The sequence below is a fragment of the Rhinolophus ferrumequinum genome, chromosome 18, assembly GCF_004115265.2.
Source record: "Rhinolophus ferrumequinum isolate MPI-CBG mRhiFer1 chromosome 18, mRhiFer1_v1.p, whole genome shotgun sequence".
Taxonomy (NCBI): Eukaryota; Metazoa; Chordata; class Mammalia; order Chiroptera; family Rhinolophidae; genus Rhinolophus; species Rhinolophus ferrumequinum.
In genome coordinates this window covers 3,457,927-3,473,888 of record NC_046301.1, presented here as the reverse complement: position 1 = coordinate 3,473,888, position 15,962 = coordinate 3,457,927, and the positions used below count along the sequence as shown (strand labels likewise).

Genomic DNA, 15,962 nt, shown 5'->3' with positions numbered 1-15,962 from the left:
GAAGTGGGTTCAAGTGAAAGGCCCAGGCCGAGAATGAGAACGTGAAGAAAACAGAAGCATATGTGGAGTCCTAGCGTACAAGGGAGCAGAGAAATGGGCTGTGAAGTCATGGAAGGGGCTCTCCTTAATACGGTGGAAGATATTCAACATGCTTTTACGCGGATGGGAATCACTTAGTGCAGGGAGAAAGAACAATGCAGAAGAGGGGAGGGAGAAGCAGAGACCGTAGAAGTTGGGGGAGCAATGGGGCCTGGTACACGAGTGGCCGGGTAGGAGACTTGCTCCTGCAGGAAGAGCAGAGGATGTGGGTACAGATGAAGGAACACTGATAGATTTGGTGGAATTTAATTTTGCAGATAAGAAAAAAAAGTAATAAATAACTTCCCCAGAACCAGGAAGCCAGGATAGTTAATTTAATTTCTGTCTAAAAATTAATGGGGCATATGCTAAATGTTGGCCTAAATGGGACGTAGTAGCATTACTTAAAAATAATGCTATTATTTTTATAAAGTGATTTGTCTCTTAGTAAGTAAGAATAAAATGTTATAAAAGTTTACATATAGGAGGTAGTTGGTTTTTACATACCAAATAATATGAAAGTAATTACATTGGAATCCACGCTAAGCAACATTTAACACAACTGGAAGATTTCTAGGGTCACTTGACTAGCTTGACATTAAACAGGAAGCCATCAACAGTAATATTTACTTTAGGAATACATATCCAAATCAAACAAGCTCAGAGGGGTACATTTCCTTGCAAAATAAACAGAAAATAAATGGCCTAATCGCTTTCTTCCCAGTAATAGTATATTTTCACAAAACACTTTTAAATAACTACAATCTATTTTACATAGGGGGCATTCAAAAACTGAATAAACATTGATAAAACGTTGAGGAACTTTCTGGATCCTATGAATAGTTGAATTATTCTTCCATACATGAGTTGTCTCTCCTTCTAGAATATGGCCTGTTTGGGTTCTAAAGAAAAAAATATATATATAAGCTCTAAATTAATGAGCTTTTGCAGAAAAAAATAATACAAGGGATAAATTTATCGGAATAGAGTTATATTTTTATTAGATAGTAGAAAAAGGCTTGAGCAGGCAAACTGACAGGTTTCAAAAGTCGTTAGGAACTATTACTGCATTTTCTAAATTCAACACTCAGTGAAGGTTGCATATGAGTATCGCTAACGATTTATGTTTTCACTAACCTGTTTTGCACTTCGAGTTTCTTTATAGTTAGTGATTAGGTTTTCTCTGCTGCAAATAGGGCAGTTGGGATACTGTCTCCACTTTATGAGGTGATGATGTGACTTAACCTGTGTTTTTATGTCCAACAGAGAAAATGACAATATTTAAATGCAACATTTTGCAAGTAGTGACAGTCAATAAATATCTATTAATTCAGTTTAAAGATTATAGCTATTTCACATGAAGTAATCAATGTTTAACATAATAAACTATCAGTCCAAGAATGAGTTATAAAAGTTACTATAAGGTCAACTGGGGACAATATTGTGATTATATATGAACAAATTCAGACCAGCAGAACAGAAGACCTGCTACTTATACAATTTTTAAAAGACAATTGAATTACTGTTTTCTGCAAAATACAAACAAGAAATCTCTCTGGGACTCCCAAAGTCAGTCATCTAGGTTACATAAGAGTAGGATTGCTATTTACTCCTTCACTCCACATAAATATGCCGTAAATGCTTTTGGGGAAGGAAAAGAAGCAACTTAAAGAAATAATCTGTCTTTACATAAAAAAGTAAATACTTTTTTGTTAAAAATCAGTTAATAATTTGATTATAGACCACTAACATTCACTTAACAAATAAAATCATTTAAATTTTTAAAGTAAATCTGGGTCCTATTTTATATTCGAGAGCATATTTAAGTCATGAACATACTTTTGGAATTTGAGTGTAAGTAAGATGGTAATTCATTAGTTGCTAATTATTCTTCCCTGCTAAGTCTTTAAACAAAATAAGCACATTCTTTTACATTAATTGCTTGAGATAGTCTCAATTTGAAACCCCATGTTGATAGTTCTGTATCATTTAAATTCAGAATGCTTTCTAAAAAGTATGTATATTGCTATAATCTACTTAATGGTCAAATACATGTTCTTTTTAAGGCAAAAAGTACTATTACAGCTTGAAACAAATTTTAATGCATCTGATTCTAGTGATTTTCTTTAAATGTGCCTTAAAAAGTAATTAATGGCCTTTTCTTAATGTGTTGGGTTTTTAAAATCTGCTATTTCTTTTTGAATTCTAATAATTCCATATGGTGTTAAAAATATGCAAAGTTTCTGTAGCAATTCATACGCAAATTATATACCCATGTTCACTCTTTAGTTTCCTTTGCCTGATAAATTATTACTTGTTATCACAGAAAACATGTAATTTCACAAAACACACAGTGTACAATGTTAGGGAAATGACACTTGATGACTTCAGATAAATGGGCATATTTGAACTGGCAAGGTTTTTAACTAATGTAGTCTTTAGGGGGTGTTTATTTCACTTGGCAGGCCCCTAAGTGTGCCACTGCGTTTTATAAGTGTGCACTTCTGTGTTTGCATGAAGTCTTACCATTTTGATACCATGAGCAAGGACCGTCTTATTTACTTGTTTTATTGACTCAACAGCAGAATCATATTTATGGAATAAAAAGTTGATGGTGTATACGTTAGGATACTTTCAGCTGCAAATGGCGGAAAACCCAACTCAAACTAGCTTAACTACTTATCTGTTGGTAAATTAATCAGAAGAAAAGACAAAGGAGAAGTCTTAGAGGCGATAATCCTGTCATCTACTAGAGTTCTTTTTCTTGCTCTAAACAGAAGCTTCACCTTCTAGCAGAATACTTGCAGAAAAGTCATGACAGCGTCTAGAGAGAATCTCTCATGGTGATGATGAGTTTTCCTCAGATGCCCTGGAAAACCTGTCTTCACATTAGTAGGGCCGCATGGTGTCCCCTACACCCATCACTTGTCCTAAGGGTGGTGTTAGCCTTACATGCCCCCGAGCCACCCCTGCGGTGGTTTGTGAGGTCAGGTCCCCCAGAGGCCTATTCAAGGTGTGAGGAGCCAGAGGGTACCTGAGTATGTCTGGGTTTCACTGGAAGGAAGGGGGAGGAATGAATGCTTGCAGGCCCCAGAAATGTCTATTTCATATGGTAATAGGTGATCAGACAGAAAGTATGGCCTGCCAAAAATCAAAAGCATAAAATTGAGCAAACATACTCTTTTCACATGATATATTAGCTTTAGAATTATTCAGAGACTTTGCAATCCTGTCTTCCAAATTCATGGAGTGTTTTCAATCTGTTTGCAAAAAGATCTTGTATACCAGTTGGTCATTCTGTAGCTGTTGTTTTTTAATCCAGGCTGTAACTTTGGAAATGGTATTAACCATTTCTTTTTGCTTCCCCTATTTGTTATTGTGCGTTCCGATCATGCTTTTGCTAACTTTTTATTCAACCATACTTGAACAAGTACTTCCCACTGCCAAGGTGTGGTGCTCGTAGGTGCTGTTACGCAGCCATCGTACATGGTGGACACGACACAGCTCAAGTTGTTGGTGAAGGAAATAGAGTGTAAGGAGCACGTGCTGGGCTGTGATACTCGGACTTGACTGGAGTGAGTGGTTAATTGGAACAAAATAAGAGATATGCAAACTGCTGTTATATTACATCTTACATGTATTTTGTATCTCAATTTGGTGGCTAGACTAGCTGCATTCAAGCATCCTACTAAATTTATGCTTCACTTGCCACTTAAGTGTGATCTTAATTGATACTTATAAAACTAATAATGTGGTTAGAGATCCATCTCTTATAACCACCTAGAAGAAATGCCCCAGCTCCATGAATCCATTTCCTTGTTTATAGAATAGAAGGAAATCCTACCTCGCGGAGTTATGGGGATATTTAAATGAGATGAGCTGTGTAAAATCGTAGCGCAATGTCTGACATGCTGTGTTTCCCCGAAAATAAGACCGGGTCCTATAGTAGTAGGCCCTCCATAAAGGTTCGGCAACTTCTGGAAAGCGCCTGTAGACAGAAGCTAACATCTAAAGAAGCTAACATTCAAAGGTGATGAGGCATGTACGTGCAAATCCTTTAATGTTATAGTATCACAAGATTGTTTTAATGAATGGCAAAGAATAAAGAATATAGCAAATGGTATAGTTTCGTCTCAGATTCCCAAAAACACATAAAGAGGAAGATAGAAATCTTTTTAAATATTTTCTAACAGAACACAGACATATGTATCTAGTATGACCTGCTCTACAAACACAGAGGGGGAAAAAAACAGTTATGCATATCTCTTAGTTTGGTCCAATTAATCCAGTCCATCAAAACAAAAACTGTTAGCGGGTATCCCAGTGACCCCACTACGTTTCACCCCCTCTTCCCCTGCCCCCCAAGCTTGACGGGTTTATATCTCAGTTCTGCTGTTGGCTGGTTTCCTCACTTTTTCTCCACAATATATGCTTTTACAAGATGGAAATTATTTCCAAACATGAGGTTTTTTCTTTTTCTCTGGCATGATCATTAAATTACACTTTTCCTTACACGTTTGGAAGAGGCAGGCTTCACATGGTGTCTGTGTGATTTCTGAGATTTTAAAAATGAGACTCTGAGCATCAACTGAAAACGTTTTATCCATAACTTATAAAGGAAAGACAAGTGACTCTCTAGATTAGAAATCAAGATCAATCAGCCTCTGTTTCTCTCCAATTTTCTTTTAAAAATATACATTTTTGTCCCTTCGACTTTTAAAGAATCTATTTTAAATGACCTACTTTTCAACTGGGTTTTAGTTAAATATGTCACACCTGCATGCAGTTGACTTAAAAGTTTTTCTCTCCTTGCAGTTTCTTTCTAAACCAGTTTTTGTCATTCTGACTAGTGTGGGCTATTTTCTCTAGAGAATGGAATCTTTTCTTTCCTAGGAAGGTGGCTGTGTGTTTTATGTTATTTTATGTTTCTGTGAGTGGGTAATGTTGCAAGCAATGTAATCCCCCTGTTTAGCATACTCCCCACATGCAGGTGAAAGGGCAGTGAGGAACCCCAGGAGCTCCTGAGGTCATCTGCTACTGAGACAGGGCTTCAAAGCATTATCAGCAGATGGTTGTCCACCCATTTGTGAAAGTCTCCAGGGAAAAATTCCACTGTTGTTTGTCATCACGAATCCATCTGCATTGCATCCCTCTGTCGTGAAAGTGTGTTTAGAATCTGTCCAAACTCCCTCCTGTTTTCGTGTAAGTCCATTTCCTCAGTGTGTGACCCTGGTTGGTGTGAAGGACAGCGGCTCACCATCCTCTGTGTAACGTCTGGTCGCATGGACCAGCCTTTGTTCATCAGACTGCATTTTGGGGTATAAAACCCCATGTTTGATTTGAGAAAGAAAAGGCTATGTACTGATTGGATTCATTACACTGCAACAGTTTCATTATCCATACGTCGGCTCTGTCTTTGAAATTGAGACTTATGATCTGATTTAAATTCATGCATCTAACATATTGGGCTGATCCCCACTGTGCAACAACTTGAAACATGTACTCGAAAACTGTCCTCAGAAAACTGCTGTTTCCCACGAGCCTGGTGCTGCTGAGGGTCAGAGGTCACCTTATTGGGGTGAGAAGATTTCAAAGACCACGAAAACCAATAGCCCTTCCTCAGAGAGCAATGGCTGACGTGGTCACATTCAATACACAACAGTACTGCCAAAATGCGCTAAGAAAATTGTTCCAGTTCCTCTAAAATTGACCTAAGAAATAGCGACTGTACATGTGCTATGACCAGTCACTGTGCCTTATCGCAGTGTCACTTCTGAGGAGCCTCCATGGCCCCGGCTCGTGCTGTGAGCCCGTCCCCATGCGTGAGGGCAGGACCTTGACTTGCTTCCATCAAGCAGAATATGGCAGAGGTGATGGGATGTGTGTGATTATTTTGCGTACGTGACTGTGGGGTTACGGTACATCGAATCAGAGTCCCCATCTGGCTGGAGTCCCCTTCCGGTGCTGGCTGTGAGGAAGCAGGCGGCCGTGCTGGGCAACTCCATGTGACCAGGGAGTGAAGGTGGTTCTAGAAGCAGAGAGGCGCCCCCAGACGACAGCCCGTAAGGCTCTCCAGCGAGCACCCAGCCAGAAAAAGAATCCACAGTTCTCCAGTAGCGAGGAACCGAATGCTGCCACCAGCCCGAGTGAGTGTGGAAGGGGGTCCTTGCCCAGCCCAGCCTCAGAGGAGCCTGCAGCTCTGGCTGACGGGCTGGTAACCTTGCGAGATGCCCCCAGGAGAGAACCCAGCTCAGCCAAGCCTGGGCTCCCGATTCGAAGAACCTGGGACACAGTGAATGTGCGTGGTTTTAAGTCACTAAGACTGGGGTGATATTGTTGCACAGCAATAAGTAACTAATACACAGCTCCTCAGTCTCTGTCTTTCCTAACCTTGAAATGTTTGTAGAAAGTCCCTCGATCTGGGCATGTTTGTGTGAAAACTGCTCAATGTAATCGTCACGACTCGATTCAGATGTACGCTGGATTCTTCTCAGTATTTAAAGGTATGCACTGCGGGTTTGCCCAAATACAAGCAATTTTAAATTGATCACTTGGTAATAGAGTTACCCATAGATCTTTTTTAGTAAGGATACTATTTTCCCATCGTAATTAATAAACAACTTGTGAGAAGATACTTTATGTAAATACTCACTCATCATCAAATGCTCACCCATTAGTTTTAGCAACTGTTAATGATTTTCTAACTACATGATTCCATTTATATTCATTAGTTGGTATTTTACTGTAAGGAACATTCCCTTCTCTTCCTTTTATATCAGTATGGAATCAGTTTCTTATTTTAATCAATGTTTTATACTTTGTTACTGTCACTATATATTTTGATATTTGAATTACTCCAGATTTGTCCAGGGGAAGTCCCCTTCAGATATATCCTCTGTCCTGACATGTTGGCATCATTTTTAAGCCTTTCTGATTTTCTGGCAAAACAAGATTTTCCAGGTACGTTTTGTACTTTCCCTGTCACAGACCTGGAATCTTTTCTCCTGGTTCCTTTTAAAGTAAAGAATGTTATTTAGAAACCAAAATCTGGGTGCTAAGTGTACTCATTGCTACTGGAATGTCACTGCTTCTAGCATCTCAGAGACAGAGCTGGAAAATTTTATATTGAGATAAATTTAACAAAAATACGTGCAAGACTTGTGCACTAGAAACTATGAGCCATTGCTGGGAGAAATTTTAAAAGACCAGAAATACATGGATAAATATACTATGTTCATGGATTGTAGGCCTGAATGTTATTAAGTTGTCAGTTATGAAGATGTCTTCTGCTTAGCATCTCACAGACTGCAATCAACTTGTTGTCTGGGATTGTGGTCTTACCTGAGGCTTGACTGGGAAAATACCTACTTTTGAGCTCACTTGGGTTGTTTGCAGTATTCAGTTACTTGCAGTTATAAAACTGAGGGATTGATTTTCTTGCTGGCTCAGGCTCTTCGTAGGCTGTCCACTGGGCAGCTGCCCACAGCTCTTAGGAACTGCCTGCATTTCCTTGTAATGTGGGATTTCCCCACAGGACACACACACACACACACACACACACACACTTTTAATTTTTAACCTCCAATTCCGTTTCAATACCACAATGTACCTTCTAGTGTTTCCCCTTCAGCAGTGAAAAACCTGGATCCCATTTTAAGTGCAGATATATTTACTTAATTTTCTCAACCCTAGGATATGTAAGATTGCTTCAAGAGAACAGGAAATACTGTGTGGTATTTGAAAATAAAAGTCAAGGCTGGAAAGATGTCATGACTCTTACAGTTCGTGTTATTCTTTTTGGGAAAGGATTTTGATCATCCATGGTTTTGATTGTTTTTTTCTAGTTGTATGACCAAAATCTTTAACACATAAAAACCAAATCATGCAGAACCTTGAAAGTCATGTTAGAGTTTGTGTTTTATTTTCATACAATGGGAATACATTGGGGGGCTTTCTGTTAAGTCGTTTCACAATTGTTTGTTGTGAACAGCATTAACAGAATTTTTTCATCTTATTTCCTGGCAGTGTTTATTATTTACTCATTCTTCAACTCACTCTAAAACAAGATTTGAGATCCTTAGAGCGATCCATACCAATAAGTTAAAACATAAAATAACCGAACAAATTAGAATAAAGACCAAAATAGAGCTGGGAGTGAGAATCCAGTTCAAAATACGCTTACCTTTGAGTACTTTAAAGTTACAAGAGGTACTGTTACAAATGTTAGCTGAGTTTCCTAGAGACTAGAACAGTTTGAAACAACTCATCCCCGTGTCCTTTATGATATGCTCTCCTCAGGAAACAGGCCTCTCCACTGACCTCTAAGCCACCATCTACACTGCACAGAATTGAGACTCCTTCATGGGAGAATCCATGAACTTTTTCTTGCAGTGCTTTTTCAGAAACCTTCCTGTTTTTTGGTACTTTAAAATCTGATACAATTTATCATACATTATTTCCTCAGTCTCCTCCTTTGCTTGTTGTGTATTGCTTGTGGTTACTTGCATATAATGGAAAGTTTCAGAGAAACAGAGGTTACAAAATGACAATTAGTTAATGCGGGAAGGACAAACCATTGCATTGGGGAATTGATTGGAAATCATTTTAAAAGTTGTTATGTTATCAATTTAATTATGTTTCTATGTTGTAGTGAGTAATGTCTTACATTGTTGCCAAAAGTATTTTGAAAGGAGTTTGTTAAAAGTATGTAGCAACTCACTTTTGATATATTACTAATAGTGTTAACAAGTTGTGAAGCATACAAAGCCAGATTTAATTCTGCCAAAAAATATTAGTTCATTGCAAAAATCAGATTTAAACTGTAGGTATGGGACAGGGATATAGACTCGAGGACCAAGCAAAGGAAAACACAAATGCCTTTTTGTAAAGCATGATGGGGATAGGACAAAACAGGGTAGGAAGTGAGAGCCCTTTCAAATGGATACTTTTAGGGGTGGGTGTGAGTTAATTCCAGTTAAATATAAATGACGAATTAATGTAAAATCGGGCTTCCTGCTGCTCTGCACTGTAGCGGCAGTGCCTGTGGTCTCCAGCTGATTGTACAGAGGTGTCCTTGTTTGCTGGCTTCATACACAAACCATCACCCGTGTTTATTCCAGGGTACCCTTTTCTTTTCCAGCAAATCTTTTTCCAAGTCGTGAACAGGTAGCGTTTGATGCAAAGGCACTTAGTTTATCATTGCTGTCGTTAACATTAACATCAAGCACGGAGAAGGCTGTGTTGGAAGTCACCCACCAGGACCCACAGACCTGCCCTGGTCGCCCACGCCCCCATTCTCCTGCCCGGGGCGGGCTCGGTGGCTGGGGCGCCGTGAAGCACCGGGCCGGCTGGGTTCCCAGACCCCAGCGCTGGATGGAAGGACGGTCATTGTTCTCCCAGGCCCAAGGAAAAGCGCACCTCTCACTCTAGGGGAAACTTCTCTTAGCTACGTCTGTCTGGGCTGGGGATGGGTCTTCCATACCGCTGCCTTCCTTTTCCTAGAATGGGACACTCCGCGAACACTCCCGTCACCTCCGCGCGCCCCGGGAGCCCGCTCGGCGCGCAGCGCACCCCAGCGGCCGCGTGGCCGCCTTCAGGCTGTGGCCACCGAGCTTCCGGAGAGCTCGCCAGTCACCGCCGCGGTCGCCTCGGGATCGGAGAAAGAGAGGCTGCAGGGGCCGAGCTGGGCGGGACCCCAGGGAGGCGCGGGCTGCGGCACCCGCCCCGCCCGCCACACCTGGAGCGGGGGATCCGGAGAGGCGGGCGGGGCTGCAGGCTGGCCCAGAGCCCGAGCAGCTCGCCGAAGCCGTCCAGACCCGAGCGAGGCGAGGGGGAGGGTCTGGAGGCCGAGTCCGCTGCTCTAGGGAGGGACCCCAACTGGGGTGGAACCCGGCACCCGCGAGGCGCACAGGCGCGCGGCGCGGTCATGGAGCGGGCGGGCCCCGGCTCCGCGCGGCCACGGGACCAGGACTCGGTGGAAGCATGGCTGGACGATCACTGGGACTTTACCTTCTCTTACTTTGTTAGGAAAGCCACCAGGTAAGACGAGGACCCGCGGCAGACCCAGCCGGGGAGTGGAGCGTGATCTGGGGCTGCTCTCTGTCCGCTATGGCATTGTCCCCTTCCTTCACCATTAAACAGCCTCGGCTCCTGGGCCTTGGCTTTTGAAGTAGGTCCCTGGACCTGTGACGGTGCAGAGACCTTGACTTTAAGGCGAGTACAGTCGAAAAACTGGGGTTCGATCCAATTTGCCAAGTTCAAATACAAAAATGTCCGTGCCACCCCGAACCACCGGCCGCCCTGGCATTCCCTGGTAGCATGCTCCCATGCACCCGCGCTCATGGGCCTCCTCCAGTCCTCTCCACCTCCTGGTGCCCCTAAACCTTAGCGAAACCAAAACAGTTTTGAGCCCCTTCCCTGCAGCTCCGGAAGCACGGTTTCCAGCCCGGTCCTGGCGGCTGCGCTCCTCCCCCGTCCCCCTCGCCTGGGCCTGCCAGGGCGGGGAGCCGGGGAGGAGGAGAGACCACGGGGAAGCCCCAGGGCAGCAACGTGCGGGAGCCTTTCCGGAGTGAGTGCTGGCGCCTCGTGCCCCCACAGCCCCTGACTGTCCCGCGCGCGCACCCCATTTCGCTCTGTCTTGCGCCCGAGGCGGCGCCGCGGAGAGGGCTCCGGGAGGGGTCGCGCGGTACCGCCGGGAGCGGACCCGGGGGCGGGCGGGTCCAGTGCGGCCCGAGCGACCCCAGGGCCAGCTCTGTCTGGTCCAGAGCCAAGGCCGGCGGCCGCGGCGGAGGGCGGGGACGGTGCCTGTCCTCTGGGAGGCGGCCGTGCCTCAGGCAGTGGGGCGCGCGTGGGAAACGATCGCGGAGAGTTGGGAGGAAGCGAGGCTGAAGCCGAGGGACGCAGAGTGGGCAGCCGAGAGTGCGTGGCGGGCGGGTCCCCGGAGCCTGTGGATTTGGTGCGGAGCCGGAGCGCCGACCCGGCTCCTGCGCGCGCGCTCAGGCTGACTCCAGCACCACCCGTTGGGGAAGGGCCCGAATCCTGCTGCCGCCGGCTCGGGGGAGCCGGTGTCGGGAGCCGGCGATTGCCGCCAGGCCCGAGGGAGACGCGCGCGGGGGTGATGGTGGGGGAGCCGGCCGGGGCTCCGAGCCCAGCTCCCACCCGCCGGCGCTCGATCGCCGCTGTGCCGGGCGCTCCCCGCCAGGGGGCGGCGCGGCGCGGGGCGAGCGGGAGGCGGGGGCGCTAAGGGACCCGGCTCCAGTCACCCGCCTCACCTGGGCGCGGCGTCGCCCCCTGCGCCTGCTGGAGTGCGGGGGAGGCCGAGGCCGCACGGTCCGCACCTCGAACTCCCCACGTCTGCTATGTTGCCTTTTGGAGACAAAACGAGGTACTTCCCCCGGCACCCACTTCCCCCGGGCGCGGCGGGGCCGGGCTGGGTGGAGGCGCGGGTCACCCGGCGGGGGATGCTGCACTGAAATGGACCATGTGACATTTCCGTCTTCCTTGACTCTCTGCGGGTGTATTACTTTGCAGTCATAGAGGGGGCACTTTTTAACCTTGTTTCTCCGAAAGAACGTCCAGAGAGAGTGAGGGTCAACTTGACCACTTTCGGGGTTCCTGACAGAGGCGACGGCTTCGGACTAATCCTATACTTTCTGTGTAATTACTCTGCCTTCCTTTAAAAGTTCTCTTCCCGGCTTTCGCCTCCTCCCTTCAAAACCCCACTTCTGGAGGGACCAAGGGTAAACCCTGAACGGAAAGCGGTTTCCTTTCAAAGGGCTCTCTCTGCGACTTTGGGGTGAGGCTCGGAGGCCACCGTGGTCTGGGATTGTCGACTGCCGTGGGCAGAAGTTTTTAGAGGTCCTCTGCTCCTCCGAAGCCATCTTTCCTGTTTCCTGCCATCCTGTCACACTTGGCCCTTCTGCCTTCACTGAACGGGGGCACAGAAGCTGAGGAGTGGGCGGACAGAACTGGGCTGATTTTTTAAGTGTGTGTGTGGGTGGTGGGGGAGGAAGGGTGGTCTTTAGGCAGATTATCAACAGTTGAAAGAAAAAAAGTTATTTGTCTTACAAATCAGCATAAATGCCCTTTTCCTCCCCTTCTCTCCTTTTAAAGACATAAACTCGGCATTGTTTGGTGGTGGTTTTTAACTAGTCACACATAAAAACACTTGACTTTCAGAGCCTGCCAGACTTTGAAAGTAATATTTTATTGAAAAATAAGTTGGAAGAGTTGTTACATTTCTTTTCATATTACATTTTCTTCCAAGTAGCATAGGATTAAAATCCTAATCCTCAAAATTACTCCCTCAGTGTAAAATTTAGACCATCTGAAACTATATCCTTTTTTTCAGTTAGGTTTTTATATTATAGTTGGTATTGACAGTTGGCTGCACACTTTCTGTGGTGTGTGTGTGTGTGTGTGTGTGTGTGTGTGTTCTTAAGGGAAGAGTTTATGTTGAGTTTATCTTGGAAAACGAAAGTGTAAAACATTGAAGGGCAGTACAGGCCCTCAACTTTAGGAGTTACAGAGTGCTGAAAGTTGTCTGTGTAAAGAATATCATCGAAGAGCATGTGTGTAGCCAGAGGTGCTTCACAAAACAATATTCCAGTTTGGTTTTCTATTTAGTGACATCAACTTAAAATAGGAGACAATAAGAATGAAAGGTTGGACATTAGTTGCTTATAAAGTTGCCAAACTGCTAAACCCAGAGTGATTCACTTGGTTGTGGTAAAAACTTACTGCAGACATTTTCACTTTACAGCTAAGATTTTTTTTTTTTTTTAACGAAAGCTCACATTACTTTGCTTTTTCCCCTTAAGTTACACTTTCTAAGTGTAAAATGAATACTGTAGGTGACTCAGGAAACCCATGAAACAATAGTCTTGTAGCGGCATTTGGCATGGTTTAAGATTTACAATAAATTTGGATTCCCTTAGATCAGCCATCTATGCCTGTAAACAGGCATGGTGACGGAACTATTTCCACGTTCTTTGATTTAATTGTTGTCTTTTGACATTCCTGCAAACTTCTCTATCCTTGCCATGGGTACTGAACAGAATGAAGATTCTGGCCCTCTAAATTCTCCTTTGAACACCTGTGAATTTCGCTTGACCTGTAAAGCCGTGATGCTGCTATATTACAGTTTGCTGTAACTATCGTCAAATACAGAGCTAAGCACCTCATTAAAAACCAGAACTTGGAGCATAGAAGTAGATGCTAGTTAGAGTGATCACAACCTGTGTACATGATTTTGAGTTTCAGCCGAACAATTCGTAACATAATCTATTAGCATAAAAATTAATTTGAGACTCGCCATATGCACCGCCCTCCCCTCAGTATTGGAGACGACTTTGCAGCCCTAGGGACCCCGGAGACTGTTAATTAAAGGCGCTAATGCTTTGCCTTCTCCGATGGGCCTTCCTGGTGCTAATGCCACTTGCACAGCTGTTGTTGCTCTTGACAGCTTATTCGAATAACGTTCCCTTTCATTAGCAGCTAATCAGCTCTGTGCTGGGGGGTGATGTTTTGAGTGGGCTAGTATTGTAGGAGTAGCACAATTGACTTTTTATTGCTTTGTTTTGTACTGAGCAAAAGCTTGAGAATACTTGGCGTATACTGGAAAGAGGAGATATTAAGTGAGGACAAGTTTTTATGACCGCTTGGATCAAAGTCCAGAAACAGAAGTTTTACACTCCCATGGAGTTTTCTGTGATGGACTTTCTCTTTGATACTGCAAAGATGTGCTGAATTGTTGATGGTCCAGGTCCTGTGTCGGGGGTTCTTTCTTTCTTTTTATTTTATTTCCTTTCTTCCTCAAATTTTTTTCTCACCTCTAAAAGCTGTGACATTTTTATTTGCAAGATACTTACATTAAAACAGATGATGGATACAGAAATCAATGCTGCTATCCACTCTTAAAAATTGTTTGTGTAATTATATGGGAATATAAGCTTTTCACAATTTTCAGACAAATGATTTTGTTAAGTATATTTTGTTAAGGAGTCACTAGCCTTGAAGATAAAAGTGTGGGAATTGACTCAGTCTGACTTTGGTATCATTTATAATATTTTTATGATAGTAATTCTGGAGCAATAATCACTTTTTGTGCTTTATTGTGTATAAGCAAGGTACATATAGCCAGCTCTAAGCTGCCTTTTACTTCCCTAAAAGTACTCACATGGGTTGAATTCTTCCCTTCTGGAAGAATCCATGGGAGCCCCTGAAATGATGTTTCTCATTGCCTTTCTATCTCAAGGTTTCAGCTTCAGATACAGTTAGGTGCTGCATTGCAAGATCATGCTCCTAAAAATGTGGCAGAATGAATGCAGTGACAATTAGTCCTGGATGGATATCTGCTTAGAATAATGCAAACTTAAATAGGCTTTTAGTATAATTCAGTAGCTTTTTTTCAGTTCGTGATATGAAGATCTATAGAAAGTGTCAATATTTTCACCATAGCATGTCTTCAGCACCTCAAGATGAGCAATTTTTAGCATTTTGAGTATGTTGTGTAACACAATTTCCTTTTTAAATAATTCCACCTAAATAGATGATTTGACTCTGGTCTCTGATATCATTTCTTTTAAAATATTCGAAATTCCTTTCAAGTTGTGTAGGTAAAATTTGTACCTTCACTCTTATCTGATGATAGAGAATGTCGTACTCTGATGCTCCCTTCCTCTAGATTTGAAAACACAGATTAATTTAGCACTTTGGTTGTACTTCTTAGTGCATTTTGATAACACTCGTAATTGAAAAGGCTAAACAGAGCTGCTTGGTATTTATTAGTTTATCCCCAAAACAATTTTTCAACTTGAACTTGACCGAACCTCTAACTGTTGTGTTGAGTTAGATTTGTCCTTTGTTCTCAGAGCTGATGCAGGATTAAACCTCTTCCTAGGATAAAAGCCTTTAGTAAGGACTGTGGGACATTTGAATACATCCCTGAGTTGATTGATAGTAGAGGGTGGAAAAATGACTAATTTCTGAATTTAGGATGCAGACTCTCTACTGACTTTGCAAGACTTCCTCTGAAATTAGTTTAGCGGGACAGATGTAGCGTCAGTTGACCCATGTTATAGCTGATTGATGTGGCTTGAAATATCTGTCAGAGTATGAGATTCTCAGAAAGTGCCTGTGAGCTAGCTGCACACCTAGGAATACAAATTGGAGAAAGTCTTTCCACATGAGTCATTCATTTGATGTTTAGCTCTGCAGCCTTATTAACTGACTTGGTAGTCTCATTTTATTTTGAAATAAATATTCATTTTCTCTAAATGGTAGGCATTTATACTTATTGCCAAACAAATGTTTAAAGCAGGTAAAGCAAACCGAGTGTTAGGTTCATAAGAGTTATTTTGATAAGTACTCGAAAAAGCTTTGAAAGATGTCTGTTTCTCTGGTTTTTAGTTTGTAATGAACATGCTTTTTAAAGTCTTATGAGTCGTTGTTGGCCTCTGTGTTTTTTGAGACCTACCCCTTGAATCTGAATTGTAAAGTAAGATTGGCTTTTTGCAAATTATTTTCTCTAAATAATGTTATTACACCTCAACTTGGGAGAGCAAAAAGCCTCATTTGATATCATATTCTTAATTATAATTGTAAAAAAAATACGAATGATCATTTCTACTCTCTGTTGAATACCTATGCTGAGGTTATAAGAAGAAAAAAAGACCCCGATCTTTCGAGCTGTGAAATAATTGAAACACACACGCACACAGATAGGATCGTTGACTTTTAGAGGTAGAGGGGATCGCGTGATCCAGTGTTTCTCAAATTTAAGAAGCGTACCTCTGTTAAAGAAAGACATTCTTACTGGTCTCTAGGATATTGGAAAGCTTTTGGTCACAAGCGACAGAAATGCAACTTAAACTCATACAGACCTA

At 43.1% G+C, this 15,962-nt stretch overlaps 1 protein-coding gene across 5 annotated transcripts in view; it reads left to right on the top strand.

Annotated features, from left to right (window-relative positions):
* Window positions 1-9,668: 9,668 nt before the first annotated feature.
* Window positions 9,669-15,962, top strand: part of PDE5A (phosphodiesterase 5A) — a 112,778-nt gene continuing 106,484 nt past the window's right edge. For 2 of the 5 annotated variants that reach the window (XM_033133496.1, XM_033133498.1), the window contains exon 1: window positions 10,728-11,461. In XM_033133496.1, coding sequence (XP_032989387.1) covers window positions 11,436-11,461 — 26 coding nt within the window. In that variant the 5' untranslated portion in view covers window positions 10,728-11,435. Of the gene's footprint in view, window positions 10,117-10,498; window positions 10,646-10,727; window positions 11,462-15,962 lie in introns of those variants that run through there. The other 3 variants (XM_033133494.1, XM_033133499.1, XM_033133495.1) reach the window with 3 other exon arrangements.